The following is a 13,311-nucleotide window of genomic DNA, read 5'->3' as shown; positions in this document are numbered from 1 at the left end:
GGTTTAGTTGAGATTTGGGATTGGGAATCAATGCTTCTTGGATGATGGGTGAATAGGTGGGTTATGGGACCGCGTTTACTATTATTGTATCATCTTTGGGCCAAACAGTCTACTGTGATGTGTGAGAAACGTAAAATATAATTACATGCTATATTATTGGTAGTTTGGTTCTACTAACTATGCCTATCTAACAATACAGTGGATATCAATCGTTCGCCTGCGCAACAAACCCTAATGAAACAAAGCACTTATCTCGCCAGAACACCTGAAAAGCATAGAATACAACACGTGGCAGCTACCTGAGCGCACCATACAGTTATTCTTTCAAGAACCCGTCCCCATCATAAAGACTGCCTGGCGTCGCAGCGCCAATGCCCAATCCCACAGTCTTCTTGACGGGTGTCGAGAATTCCGGTCGTGCACTCCTTAGGCGTTCTGGCTTCCGAGGCGTCGATTCACCGTGCAGCTCTGCAGGCCCGGACTCTTCGGAGATAACGGATATTGCAGACCTTTTGGTGGGACGACGGCTCGGGGAGCGATCATGATCCTCCCATATCGGGACGATGCGGTTCCCAGCTCTGCTGGAACTGCGGGAAGGGGGTCGCTCTGGGGGCTGCGTGTAGCTTTGCTGTTCTGTAGGGAGTGAGCGACCCGTAGTCAGCTTCTCCTGTCCATTCGTATGTTGACTGTGATGCCGCGGTGAACCTGTGGCGGTGCTTTTGGCACGCTGCACAGAGTCGGTCGACTTGCGATTTGATCCATGCTTCAAGCTCTGACTGCGAGGGCGGATCGATGGGCTTGTAGCGTTGGCCCCGTTTTCTAGTAGATGTGATCTACCGCTATTGCGGCGTGGTCTGGTTGGCTGGCTGCGTGGTCCTTTGACGGCGGACCGGCGAGGACTGCCTGGACTCGGAGCGTTTTCCCATGTCGTTGGCGAGCCACTGTACTTAGGAGCGATCCAAGCTGGGAAAGGCTTGTCAGGTGAAGGGGTATCTATCAGGCTACCTCCTAGACTAGGGGGCAGTGTAGTGATAATTTCAGGAAGGGTTCTGTCCACGCCAGGGTTCACCGTACTCAGTACACTATCTATGGAGTCATCCCGGCTATGCTTCCGCTTCTTAGATGAAGCAATGTAGGTCGAGTTTCGGTACGAGGGTGGACGACTGTCACTAGAGATCTCTGTGATGCGTGATAAGTCCCCTTGTTGGTCAGAACCGGTCCGGCTCATCGAGAGGCCAGACACACTTGAGCGCGAAGATGAGATGTAGGAAACCGATAGATCAGACACCTGTGATGCGTGTCTGTCAAACTCGTCTAGCTCTTCCGGCTCCTCAACCATGGGAGCAAACGTAGTTCCTCCAAAAGTAATAGGTGGCTGGATCGATATCCGGACACAGTTCTGTCGTCGATGGCCTTTTCGGGGACGGTTGCCGCCTCTCATAGCGGAGGCTAACGGGGGTTTGAGATAACTATTGGAAGGGGCCAAGTGCGACTCTGGGATAGGTGAAACGCTAGCCCACCCAGGAGTACTTGCGCGACCAAAGCCAGCAGACACGCCCCCATGGAATGGGTCATTTTCCCGCCGCTGGCTTCCATGTACGGAGTGTCGTTGTAGCTGACTAAAATGTGGTAGTAGGGCTGTGTTACAGCCCGCCTTGTTCAAGGAATAGATGCGTTCTAGGTCAGTACGCTGAAGAGAGTCTTTTCTGGGCGGGCGTACGTTGAGGGATTCGCTTCTCCGCGGGGGAGGGTTAATTCGTTCCATGGAGTGAAGTGAACTGCGTGCTGTCAAACTTCGGCGGGGAGAAGTACGATCCGGCTCGAGTCTCTGCACCTCCCTTGGAAGTGAGCCCGCGGGGAAGACGAATGGAGCAGGTGGTCTCGGGTATAATGCAACACTCCTTCCAACGTCGTTGGCACTGTAAGGGACGAAGGTGGGGCAGGGAGGCAAAGCTGGTGAAGTAAATACACTATCCATGCCAGAAGTCCTTCTGCTCTCATTCATAATAGAGCTATCCGCGGTCTCAAGACTTAGCGAAGAATACCGCAAGGAGTCATTCTTGGAGAGTTGGAACCGGTTCGGCGGGTAAGCACACGGCGGCGGCGGCATTGGTTTGTCTGGAGCAGCACCCGGCGTTTGACCGATAATGCTTGCTGTTCGTGGCCCCGCGCAGGATAGGCCGAACGAGTGGTATCTGTCCTCCAAGACTGAGAAGAGGCCACTCGAAGGCTCTCTCTGGTATACTGATGGTCCTGGCCCTGAAATTGGTCGCATACCTTGATTAGCATCATGATTCTCCTGTTCCCTGTCTGGCGTATTTCTTGGTGAAATTTCTGTTGGTAATTCAAGAGCCCCATCAACTGCTGAGATCGAAATGTCATCCCTTGGCGAGGAGCCTCTGCGAGAGACAGGTGGCCCGTCGACACTCTCGGTCAATGGTGTCAAAGAGCTTATCCGGTGTGGCCTCAGCAGCTTCGACTGTCGATGGCAGCCTGACAGAGAACGGCACAACGAACGGCCCTTCTCCGTCCGCTGAGATAGGGTATCCGAGCCATCCTGTGAATGAACTAAGCTCTCGTGTGATTCCAGCACACCCCACTCGTTTGGTCGCCCATACGGGAGTTGCCCGTATTGCCGCAGCATGGAACCTTCCTCCCGAGACAGGTCTGTCAGCGTCTCTGCCTGGAAGGTCTGCATACCGAATTGCTTCCTGGAGGTCCTGCGACGTTTCTGGCGTACCCTAAGCCATGCCAGAGTGCCACTTACTCCCCCCACGATGCAAATAGCCGCACAGACTACTGCTATCGCGACAACGGATGGCAATTCCAACATCGTTGATTCCTCTTATGATGACCGACAGACTTGGTTGGTGACTAACGTAGGAGCCCATTCATACAGAGGAGCTCGATCCTTTGTCTGCTTGATGACTCCAAAGGCAGCGTGCCGCTGCCTGGAAGGGTTCGTGGAGAACTTCCGGGCGGCTAGGGAACCTCCTGACAGTGCACACAAACACAATCCACGATAGCAACGCAGGAGGCAAAAGACAAAATCAGATGCATCACAGAGAGAAAGGGTAGGCTTCTGGGAAAGGGGGGAGGCGTCTGTTATGGAAAACCCACTCGAAGCTGTGGAATGTGGTCGCATTACAGTTGATTACGCGAGGAATGCTGCGATACTCGAGTCTCGAGACCCCTTATCCTCGGGTTTATGAAAGCAAAGTAAATTATCCATCCAGGGGCATAGTAATATACAGTACTTAGCGTATCCTAGCAGTTAAAAAGTTTTCGGTGACACCTGTACGTCACGCCCATGGGAATGGGGCGTTTTTATGCTTAGGATGATTGATCCCAACAAGGAGTCATCCTCGGAGAAGCGTTTGCCACCCTTCCGCGCGAGAACGTCGATAATATAATATGCGTACCATGAGATGAAATGGTTCGCAATCAACAATCATATCTTCGTTGTGGTGCGAGAAAGACTTGGTGTTCTGAATACAAAGCATAGGCTTTCGTGCGCTCAAGATAGGGCACGACGTCACGGTGTCTATAGTACACCCGGTCATTGCTTAGTAACCACAGGCATGCATAACTACCACCAAATATTCCGGGGAGTCCTGGGCGTGCATTTTCAAGAAAACGATCTTGTTCTTGCACGATATGTAAGTTCCGTGCGAAGTCCCTCATTGTGGGACTATTGGACTCGTCCTGTCCAAATCGATAGCCTGCTACAGTGCTATTTGGCCATGATCTATTACCTGCAGACCAATGGCCACGGGGAGATCATTTGCAAAGATAGGGCGAGTTAACAGAGTACACTTTTCGCATAGTCGGATTTGAGTGGCGGGACAGACTCAGGCAACAAGGTACCGTACCGTAGTGACTAATTTAACGATAGTGGTTAAGACCCTCGCCACCCGAATACTTCCTGGAAACATCTGCGTTTTGTTGATAAAGGCATGGTCTGATGTATGTACATTAGCGTTCAACTGCCAGTTGTCATTCGGTTGTCGGGTAAACTTGGATCTCATCGAGGACAAATCATTGGCCGGGGCGAGATGCAATGTAGGGTGACAATCCGCGTATGGGAGCTGGAATGATCATCGCAAATGAAGCGCGCAAGGAGGGGCATTTGTTTTTCCTGTGCGGCCTGAGGCAGTTCAGGGATCACGGGACCGGGATCCAGGGACGAGTGGAAGAACATGATTAGTGACCCACTCCAGTTCTCCCCTCCCGTCCTTCTCTCTCCACTTTCTCCGGGCACCAAAAACAAAGCCATCCACTTTTTTACTATCAAACTTAACCACCACACAAGTGACAAAGAGAGACTGAGATAACCCCAAAGAAGAAGAAAAACGGTTGAACAGAAAAAAAGAAGACATGTGGAATCTGATCAGTCTCACCATAGAAAGTGACAGGGCAAGAATCCATAGGACCGTCGAATTTAATTCTTCCCGGACGAGGAATGAAAGTTCGCGCGGATTTTCTCCCCCCCACGCCTGTCACAATGAATCCCGCCTTTAAGACGTTGGGTCCCTCTGGGTCTGGGGCGGCATAGCGTCATAACCCACCGGGGCCCAGATCTCGACCTTTCGCAGAGCCATTGGAACAACGTACGTGTTGAGATGTGGAAGGTCCGTCGCTATTGAACCTTGTTGTAGTGTGTATGCGACGCCAAAGCATGAACAACATAAGAGGCAGCAGAAAATCAATAATCAAAAATTCTAAATATGAATAATCATGTTCACCCCGCCATAATCTCTCTCACCGATCCCAGCTACTCCATCTAAGCAGCTCCTGTGCTTATATATAGCTATCTGCTGTAGACAGTTCGGTTTTTTCTTTCCTTCCTCTTCCTCTTCCTCTTCCCCTTCCTCTTCCCACTCCTACTACCTATTACCTCTTCCTTTTTCAATCCTCCCCTGTTTATTTCCACCCTTCTGTAGGAAACCCCACCATAATGGCTGCCAACCCCGTCCAGAATGGTCTCTTCGTCCACGAGAACACTACTCCCCCAGAGCACCCTAGCTTGCTGAGTATGTTCTCTCTGAAGGGCAAGACCGCCATTGTTACTGGTGCTGGTGCCGGTATCGGTCTCGCTGTCGCCAACGGTCTTGCGGAAGCTGGTGCCAACGTTGCCCTGTGGTGGAACACCAACGATAAGTGCCCTGAGCGTGCCGCTGAGATCGCCTCCAAATACGGTGTTCAGAGTAAGTTCCTGCTCACCTATCGCATATCTTAACCGCCCTGTGACTCTATCGTGGCCCGAGCCTTTACTAAGTGTATCCAGCCAAGGCTTACCAGGTCAACATCACCGACGCCGAGGCTGTGCAGAAGGCCGTGGACCAGACCGTGAAGGACTTCAACGGCCGTCTAGACGTCTTCATTGCCAACGCTGGTATTCCCTGGACCCAGGGTCCTATGGTTGACGGCCCTCTTTCACACTACACCGACGTTGTCAGCATTGACCTCGACGGCACCTTCTACTGCGCCAAGGCTGCTGCCGCCCACTGGAGGAGACAGAAGGAGGAGGGAACCGACCTCAACGGCAACAAGTTGACCAACTTCACCTATGGTAGCTTCGTGGCTACCGCTTCCATGAGCGGCCACATTGTCAACTTCCCTCAGATGCAAGCTGCCTACAACGCTGCCAAGTCAGCTGTCATCCATCTCTGTAAGTACCCTCTGGGTGTGATCTGTCCGGGAGTCTGCCAGGCTAATATCACCAGGCAAATCTCTTTCGGTCGAGTGGGTTAAGTATGCCCGTGCCAACACTGTCTCCCCCGGCTACATCGCGACCGAAATCTCCAACTTCGTGCCCCAGGAGACCAAGAACATCTGGAAGGACAAGATCCCTATGGGCCGTGAGGGTCGCCCTGAGGAGTTGAAGGGTGCCTACCTCTATCTGGCCTCGGATGCCTCAAGCTACACCACCGGAGCTGACCTGGTTGTCGACGGTGGCTACTGCGCTCCATAAATGATATCCCTTTTGAATTTATTATCCTCCAGCGATTCTCTTACATCTCATATTGGGTCTACTATACATAACGGCTTCAAACGATAAAACAATAGACGAATGAACGATCTTTGGATGTCCAAAATCTATTGTGTAAAGTTTCGAAAAAGTAAATTCAAATGTTGAAACCCTGGTGGCGTTTTCGTTAGGGTTCCTGCACCACGATCAGGCCTTAAAATCACAACCGTGGACGGTGACACGAAGCCTTGCAGATGTAGCTTGCGGCATATCATCTCTTGGCCCAAAACCACTGGCGCGTGACTCTAGCAAAATATCCGCCACTTACCAGGTTTGGGCGTAGTGTAGGCATCTTACCTTTCTATCCGTCTTATCAGCCGTAATCCAAACCCTACCTAGTTCACGGACAACCCCTCATCTCTCGGGACAAAAATGTCATACTGCAGATATAGTGCCCCTGCCAAACAAGTTGTTAGTAAGAGCAATCTATTAATTTATCTCAATGTCCTCCTCCTACCATGTTGATAGTACTTGGTAGTAATTATGAACCTTTGCTATCAAACACAGCCACCGTGCCCTAATATATATTGCCCGACCAGGAATTGTACTCTTACTACCACACTACCCCACGATACTCAAGTTACTCAAGTTACAAAAGATAAGGAGATGCCCATCGCCGATATTAAGCTTGAATAGGGAATATAATGACTAGTATATTATCTCAAATAAAATAGACCAACACTCCGAAGTAAACCACAGACTTAAGTCACTGGTGAGCAGCATCAACCACCAAACCAACGAACCAAACATACCGAGTAAAAAGTCACATGTCTCCAACCTCCCAGTAAACATACAAAGAGAATATTCTGCGATAACTTAGAAGAGATTCACCGAGAGATGTTCTCCGTCTCATTCCATGATATTAGTTCTTAGCCACCACAACAACCAATTTCCTCGTTAACAGAGCACCTTTGGTCCATAGCTAGAATCGCCTCCATTAAGAGCATCGGACACAGGTAGTCTATTTTTGCCCTTATCTGAGACATATAATATACCTAAGAATCTGATGGAGCTTGAGTGTTGGAAGCTGGGTCCGCTAGCCTTAAGCTGAAAGGGAACTAACTATCCTAGTCAATATGCCAGCTGTAAGCACGTATATGTATTGAGTGACATATTGTATCGCAATCAGGCGAGACTACCCAAGGTACCATGTTATCAGACCGGCTTGTGCACAGCTGGACTATAAGAGACAATCATCCGCGTTATCAGCTATTTCTCTTGACCCGAATGCGTATCAAATAGCATATTTATGTTGATGTAAAAATAATGACTTTATCTTCGGACTATAAAGTAATTCTGGACCTATGAGGATGCGCTTTAGCCTAGACTGGGGGCTCTGATCATAGATGGAAGGGCGCCTTTCTTTAGATATTATGGTATATCCTATGTATATCCCATCAGGAGTGGTATATAGGTTGGGACAGCATTTCAGTAGGGACAATAAAGATAAGGTTGAATATCCAGCCGGGGATTCACAAAAATGGAACATATCCCACCGGTTTTACTGTGAGGTATGTATCAACTGTGGTAAACAACTTAGAGTGGAATAAAGCCTGAAACAACTTATGGTGCATATATTATATTTCTCCAACTATTACAACCCTCAAGTATTCAACCAGGATATTTAACAAGTTTACCTACCGACCAAGCAAGTAACGAAGTACTAAGAGTTAACTTACTTTCCTCTATTCGAATAATCCAATTGAGACCCGTTGTATTACCACTAAAATAAATCAACCATTACCCCCATATGCATCCCCCCCACAAGTAGTCAGTGAAACTCCAGCAAGATATTTACATAAATGCAAGCTACACATTCCACTCGTAAATCCTTTCAATCCCAAGCGCCCAAAACCACCATGCGGTTGAGGGAGGTATACCGAGACTAGGGTAGGATACCAGTTAGGGCTATTTAGGGAGCGGAGGATAGGTGGATTATTTGTCTTGACCAAAACAATGACCATTGCTTCCTGACGAGCTGTTCAAGAGCTTCAGTCTACCAATGACGATATGGGAAATTTAATATATTCGTATCTTTAGCAAGATGACAGGTATTGTACTTATATACACCCAGACTGGGGATAAAACCGGACAACCAACGAGGGTAGAGATGGTCGTATACATGCCAATTGGATTCAATGCCCATAGTCCGGGCCACGAAGCGCCACTGGGAATTGTACAATATAATGGATGCTGAGATCATCTATGCTGACTCTCTTCGCTTTATATTAATGAGGTTTGTATCTATGTTTTCAGGAATAGTGTCACTTGAGTAATCTCGTTATTGTAAGATTGCTACTGGGACTCCTGGCCTTGTTACTAGATTATCTGAGGATTAATGGGGTTATATCCAGTTAAGCACCCCATAGAAATGGATGTGTGGATGGGAGGCATAGTCGGTCTTTATTCTGGAGTGATAAGCTAGAGTATGCCTAATTCAATCCAGAAGTACTGGGGTATTGTAATAATTACTCAGTCACCCGCGAATGGTCTATTCTCGATCTATCATGCTTATAAACTCCCTCATTACAGTTCCTAGAAATTCATCCGAAGAACGAAGCCATATTATATCATTCCATAAATACAAAAGCAAAGTAACCCTACCGACCGATAAACTCCTCAATCAACCACTCAACCGCGAAAGACCCAGTTTAAAAAAATAGAAGGAAACGAAGTACTGTACTAAACATGCAACCGCACAAACAACCCCACCATACAATCAACCGCACGATCCCAAGACGCCTCTAACCCAACCCCCCTCTCAATCCGCATCCTCAACTCCACTTCCCACGACGGTGTCGGCGGCTCCAGGACCTGTGGGTAGATTGCCCCTGTTTCCCGATCGAAGTACCTCCCCAGCGGGGTTCTGGGGCTCGATGCGGGGAAGTTCGGATCGTCGGTTGATATTAATGATGGGTAGGAGGGGGTGGTGGAGTAGCTGTTGTCGCTTGGGGATCGTGGGGTGGGCCTGTGCGTTTTGTTGGTCTTCTTGCTTTCTTTTATTCTATTCTTTTTTGTTTTTTTTTTTTTTTTTTTTTGGGCTTTGGATTTAGTTTATTTGGGGCGGGAGGGGGCGTACCATTGATCTTCGAGATCTTTGAGTTCGGACTCGAATTCGGTGTCGTCGGTTTGAATATGGAGTTCGATATAGTCGTTTCCGAGATGGATAAGTTGAGCACAGCGGATTAGACCATAGATAATCGATTCTCGATTGAGGGAAACAAGGAATATGGCTGTGAAGGTGAGACAGGTTGCTGGGTAGAGGATGACCATGGGTTCGGCCATGAGGCTGTGGATGTCTTTGTTGATTTTGATATTGGTTCTTTTTCTTATCTCTAGCAGATAATCTTTTTCTATGGGATTGTAAGGTCTTTATTTTGTATGAGATTGGAAGAGTTGAGTATATTCCGCTTGTTGGTGGACGAGGGTGTATGTACTTCCATACAGAGGAGTATGTATAGTACTCGGAGAATTACTATAGAGAGAGAGAGAGGGTTAGATCTCCTGATTGAGAATATCGGTCTGTTATGCGATAATTCCATTCAGTTTGATCATTGAGGTATTCTTCTATGGTCTATCGAATATACTGGTGTTTTAGGTTATCAGATGCAATGTAATGTAATGCATGTCATGATTTCCGAGATTCAATGTATGTAGATCTGGAACACAAAAGCCCCCTGCTGACGATCAACAACGCAGACAATACAGAAACAATTCAACAATAACATAGTAACAGTAACACTAAAACCAGTATGTTTGAAGAGTCTGACAATAGCTGAAAGAAATGTAATCGCTTATCCCGTTTCACCCCAACCCAGTGATAGGGTCACGGGCATTGAGGAACAAAGTCAGGTGGGGGGCCATTTGATGTAGATCTCGAATTCTTGACAGACGTCATAGGCATTGTCGGTCTGGCAAAGATCATGAGCGAGAATAGTTATAGAGAGGTGGAATCGCTGTCTTTTATGTATTTTATTCTATTTTATTTTCTATTTATTTTCCCCTACCCAGTGTGTTTTGTAGAAAGATAGGAGATGACGATCCCATATCGCAATAGACGTCCAACACCGCGTACACGCATGCAGCGTCAGCCGACCAGCGACCGACATAAGAACAGAAGATCAAGAGTCAAGACAGAAACTCCCAATATGAGGCTCCTAGAACAAATAACAATGGTATGTATCTTGTCTTCGAAATGAGATACACAGAGATGTCACTAACACGAGCAGAATATCGCAATACAAGAAGCCCTAAAGTGCACTACCTGCAAGTTCGATCCACCGAACCCAACATCCGGTGGAGACCATGGCTCGGAGATAGATGACCTAGACGAAGACGGTTCATTGGCTACTGAAAGACGCGCCTGGCGTGAGGAATCTCCCCTAGGGACAGTAGTCGCAGCCGGCATTGAGGAAGAATCCCTCCTCACAGCACCCACATCAGCCTTTACGTCCGGGTACGAACGATTAATGACGCCCTCTCAGATCGAGCTTTACGAGGAACGAATAGATCGATTCATCTCCCAAGATCCTAACAGGGATAAGGAGCTTGCTCGGTATCATGTTGACTATCACATTCATGTGCATTACATGTCTCACCGGGGAATGTTGAGTCTTTGTCGCGACAACGATGACCGTGATGAACTGAAGAAATGGATGTGGGGGTTGAGGAAATACGAAGAGATCGAGCGCTCGGCAGGGAATTCAGAGTTGCAAATACCTGACTTCAGCATACCGGATAAAGTACCGTGGCCTGAGGACTGCGAGTTGATGGAGAACGAAGAGAGTTTGTGGAGAAAGTGGGAACCGAGTCGACAGAGGCAGGTGCAGCGATCGAAGTTCAAGTGGAGGAAGATCATGAAGGAACGTGAAAAGCAGAGACAGTTCCAGTTCGTACAGCTACGTCTGGCGCACCAGAAATGCAAGGTGCAAAAGGTGAACATCTACTGGGGGCGGGGAATACTGCGAGAGGTGACACTGGACTCGCCGTGGTGAAATGATCAGGGGATGAATGTACTCTACCGTAGAAGGCTCAACACAGGACATGTTAGCTTGACTGGAGTATACCAACTAGAAACTCGATCAGCATAAGCACAGCTGTCAAGGAGGGACCCTTGGTACGTGATATTGAAGAGACATAGAGAAGAACAAGTGTAAAATCAGATAGAAAGGTATCCGGAATCCGAGAACGCCAACTATTTCCTCACACTCAACAAGTAATACGGATATCAAATGAGGACATCAACAAACAAACATTACAGGGGAAAAGAAAGAAAGGTAAAGAAAGAGTGAAAACGAAAGAAAGTCCGAAAGGAAGTTAAACAAACGACTGATCCGAGATGTTTCAATAGGACGTGTTCTCAACGTCATATGTACCATCCCAAATAGTAAGATCTGGTGAATCGCGAGCTTGAACCAACCATAGCCTCGCCAGCCCGATAGTAGGCAGCGCATTTCTCAGTGCCCGCTGAGCAATAACTGTGAGGCCATATGAAATTGATTGCTTCCCATGTCTATACCTTCTCGTCTGTCCCAGTCATTGGAACATCTTGGGAAGGCTCACGAATAGGCTGCTTCACATCAGGCGGAAACGACGCATTGTGCGACTCGGGCTGTTTAGCTTCGTTCTGGGGTTTGCTGTCGGGCCGCTTCTTGCCCAACCGCTCGCACCAAAGCTCCGCGCTGACGAGAGTATCATTCACTACTCCGCTCACCTGCGACATCATGTCTAGGCCTTCCTGCGCAAGAACTAAGATGCGATGAGCGCCGATTGTGGCGTCAGAGGATGCCGCACTCGAATCGGGTGGAGGGTTGGACGTCGAAGCGACCTGGAACCGATGCGGTAGGGAAGTGAGGTGTCGGCGGACTAAGTTTCGGGCATTCTCCGGCAATGCACCTCCGGCATACTTGGAGACGACGTCTACAACCTGCTTCAAGGTCGACAAGACGTCCTCCCGGACGGCCTGGATACGCTGGGACAGCAAAGAGGTATCCTGGGTAGTATCATTATTCTTCTTGGCATTGTCCCATTCCTTCAGAGCGCCCTGCAAGGCCACGATGGCTTTGCCTAGCCGTCCGTTTGCCCATCGCAACCAGGTCAAACAATACTGCAAGCTGCGGAGGGACTCCTCGCTCATGGCAACACCCAATCCCGAGGTGGAGATCACCAATCGACTTTGCCACGTGGGGTTCGGTCGCGAAGAATTTTCCCGACCAACCTCCTCGTAGCTGGGTGACGTCTGATCGTCATATGGCGGGAGGGGCTCGCCCATGGACAGGTCAGAAGAGCTACGCCCGCGGCGAGACGACGTGGTTTCATCAGAGCCCTTTTCCAAGTCTACTTCTGTTGGGTGTTTGTCTCCGCTCACTTTGCGACGCTTAGATCGTTTGGGATCATTTGAGCCGGATCCACGACGCTGCAGCGCCCATCGAAGGCCACTCTCGACTCCGGTTTTGCGGCCAACCGAACCAACGGTGTTGGCGACAGGGGAGCCAATGTTGCGTTCGAGGAACTCGGCGCCCGATTTGAAGCGAGGTGAGTATGATTTCGAGCTGGTGTACGCCGAGACGGATCCGTTAATCGCGGAGGATATCAGAGGATGAGTCGAGGTGAGCAATGATAAGAGGGGTTCGGGTTGCGATTTGGAATCAGAACTGGAGGTTTGTTGCGACACGTTTCGAGGAGGTTGACCGTATTCTGGGATGACTCTCGATTAGCATACTTAAGCAATCTCAGGAGGCTGGCTCCCAGATGAAACGAAGCAGGACCAAAACGGCATACCCGTACGGAGCCCCTCCAGGGCCTGCGCCGCCTCGATATCATCCATGGAGAGAACACTAGTAGCTCGACGTGAACGATCCTCCGCTACTGTGGTGTTATCAACATCCATCATGGAGGTAGGGACATTCTTTGTCGAAGGATAACCGGATGGAGGAGCGGGGAGGGTCGAGGTAGTCTGAAGTTTGCCGCTGTTGGCCGTGTTGGCCGTGTTTCGGAGTGAGGAGACGGACGAATCGTTCGGCGTTGAAATGGCGCCTGAACGATTGTCCATGGAGGCCTAAGACCGACTAGTAAGGATTGAGATGATTTAGACGACCAATTTGGGGGCGTCAGCGGTTCAGCTCTATTGAATTTGGAGAAGGGACGATCTCTTGGGAAGAGCGCACTAAACTAAGAAAAGACTAAAAGAGAGAGGTTGAGAAGGGAAATTGATCGAGTCAGTGACGGAAGTCAGGCTCTCTCATGTGCTCTTCACGTGAAAAAATACCAACCAGCAAACC

General features: G+C 49.0%; 5 protein-coding genes across 5 annotated transcripts; 2 read left to right on the top strand and 3 right to left on the bottom strand.

The window, feature by feature from the left end:
* Positions 1-136: 136 nt before the first annotated feature.
* On the bottom strand, positions 137-3,478 carry BDV27DRAFT_136537 (uncharacterized protein). Its single transcript, XM_032068788.1, has one exon. The coding sequence runs from the start codon at positions 2,831-2,833 to the stop codon at positions 317-319; it is 2,517 nt and encodes an 838-aa protein (XP_031922263.1). The 5' UTR covers positions 2,834-3,478; the 3' UTR covers positions 137-316.
* A 1,277-nt stretch (positions 3,479-4,755) lies between these two features.
* BDV27DRAFT_136535 (putative carbonyl reductase) lies at positions 4,756-6,098 on the top strand. The gene is made up of 3 exons (XM_032068787.1): positions 4,756-5,207; positions 5,288-5,671; positions 5,727-6,098. The coding sequence occupies exons 1-3, from the start codon at positions 4,958-4,960 to the stop codon at positions 5,972-5,974; spliced, it is 882 nt and encodes a 293-aa protein (XP_031922262.1). The 5' UTR covers positions 4,756-4,957; the 3' UTR covers positions 5,975-6,098.
* A 2,615-nt stretch (positions 6,099-8,713) lies between these two features.
* BDV27DRAFT_149788 (uncharacterized protein) lies at positions 8,714-9,316 on the bottom strand (the record flags this gene model as incomplete). The annotated part of the gene is made up of 2 exons (XM_032071116.1): positions 8,714-8,999; positions 9,111-9,316. The coding sequence occupies 2 exons, from the start codon at positions 9,314-9,316 to the stop codon at positions 8,714-8,716; spliced, it is 492 nt and encodes a 163-aa protein (XP_031922261.1).
* A 1,304-nt stretch (positions 9,317-10,620) lies between these two features.
* BDV27DRAFT_149787 (uncharacterized protein) lies at positions 10,621-11,025 on the top strand (the record flags this gene model as incomplete). Its single annotated transcript, XM_032071115.1, has 1 exon — positions 10,621-11,025. The coding sequence occupies one exon, from the start codon at positions 10,621-10,623 to the stop codon at positions 11,023-11,025; it is 405 nt and encodes a 134-aa protein (XP_031922260.1).
* Positions 11,026-11,284: 259 nt separating this feature from the next.
* On the bottom strand, positions 11,285-13,311 carry BDV27DRAFT_56957 (putative clock controled protein (Ccg-8)). Its single transcript, XM_032076967.1, has 2 exons — positions 12,812-13,311; positions 11,285-12,727 (listed from the first exon to the last, which is right to left on the bottom strand). Exons 1-2 carry the CDS (start codon positions 13,080-13,082, stop codon positions 11,544-11,546), a joined length of 1,455 nt encoding a protein of 484 aa, XP_031922259.1. The 5' UTR covers positions 13,083-13,311; the 3' UTR covers positions 11,285-11,543.

The sequence above is a fragment of the Aspergillus caelatus genome, assembly GCF_009193585.1.
Source record: "Aspergillus caelatus strain CBS 763.97 unplaced genomic scaffold BDV27scaffold_279, whole genome shotgun sequence".
Classification (NCBI taxonomy): Eukaryota; Fungi; Ascomycota; class Eurotiomycetes; order Eurotiales; family Aspergillaceae; genus Aspergillus; species Aspergillus caelatus.
Note: the sequence above shows the minus strand (reverse complement) of the source record. Positions and strands in the feature narration are given on the sequence as shown.

Bases quoted from the DNA above. Each gene is read 5' to 3' on its own strand.
- BDV27DRAFT_136537 (XM_032068788.1), bottom strand. From the start codon at position 2,833: ATGTTGGAATTGCCATCCGTTGTCGCGATAGCAGTAGTCTGTGCGGCT.
- BDV27DRAFT_136535 (XM_032068787.1), top strand. From the start codon at position 4,958: ATGGCTGCCAACCCCGTCCAGAATGGTCTCTTCGTCCACGAGAACACT. The intron at 5,208-5,287 runs GTAAGTTCCTGC...AAGTGTATCCAG, and splicing joins CTCCAAATACGGTGTTCAGA to CCAAGGCTTACCAGGTCAAC. The intron at 5,672-5,726 runs GTAAGTACCCTC...TAATATCACCAG, and splicing joins GTCAGCTGTCATCCATCTCT to GCAAATCTCTTTCGGTCGAG.
- BDV27DRAFT_56957 (XM_032076967.1), bottom strand. From the start codon at position 13,082: ATGGACAATCGTTCAGGCGCCATTTCAACGCCGAACGATTCGTCCGTC. The intron at 12,728-12,811 runs GTATGCCGTTTT...GAGTCATCCCAG, and splicing joins CCTGGAGGGGCTCCGTACGG to AATACGGTCAACCTCCTCGA.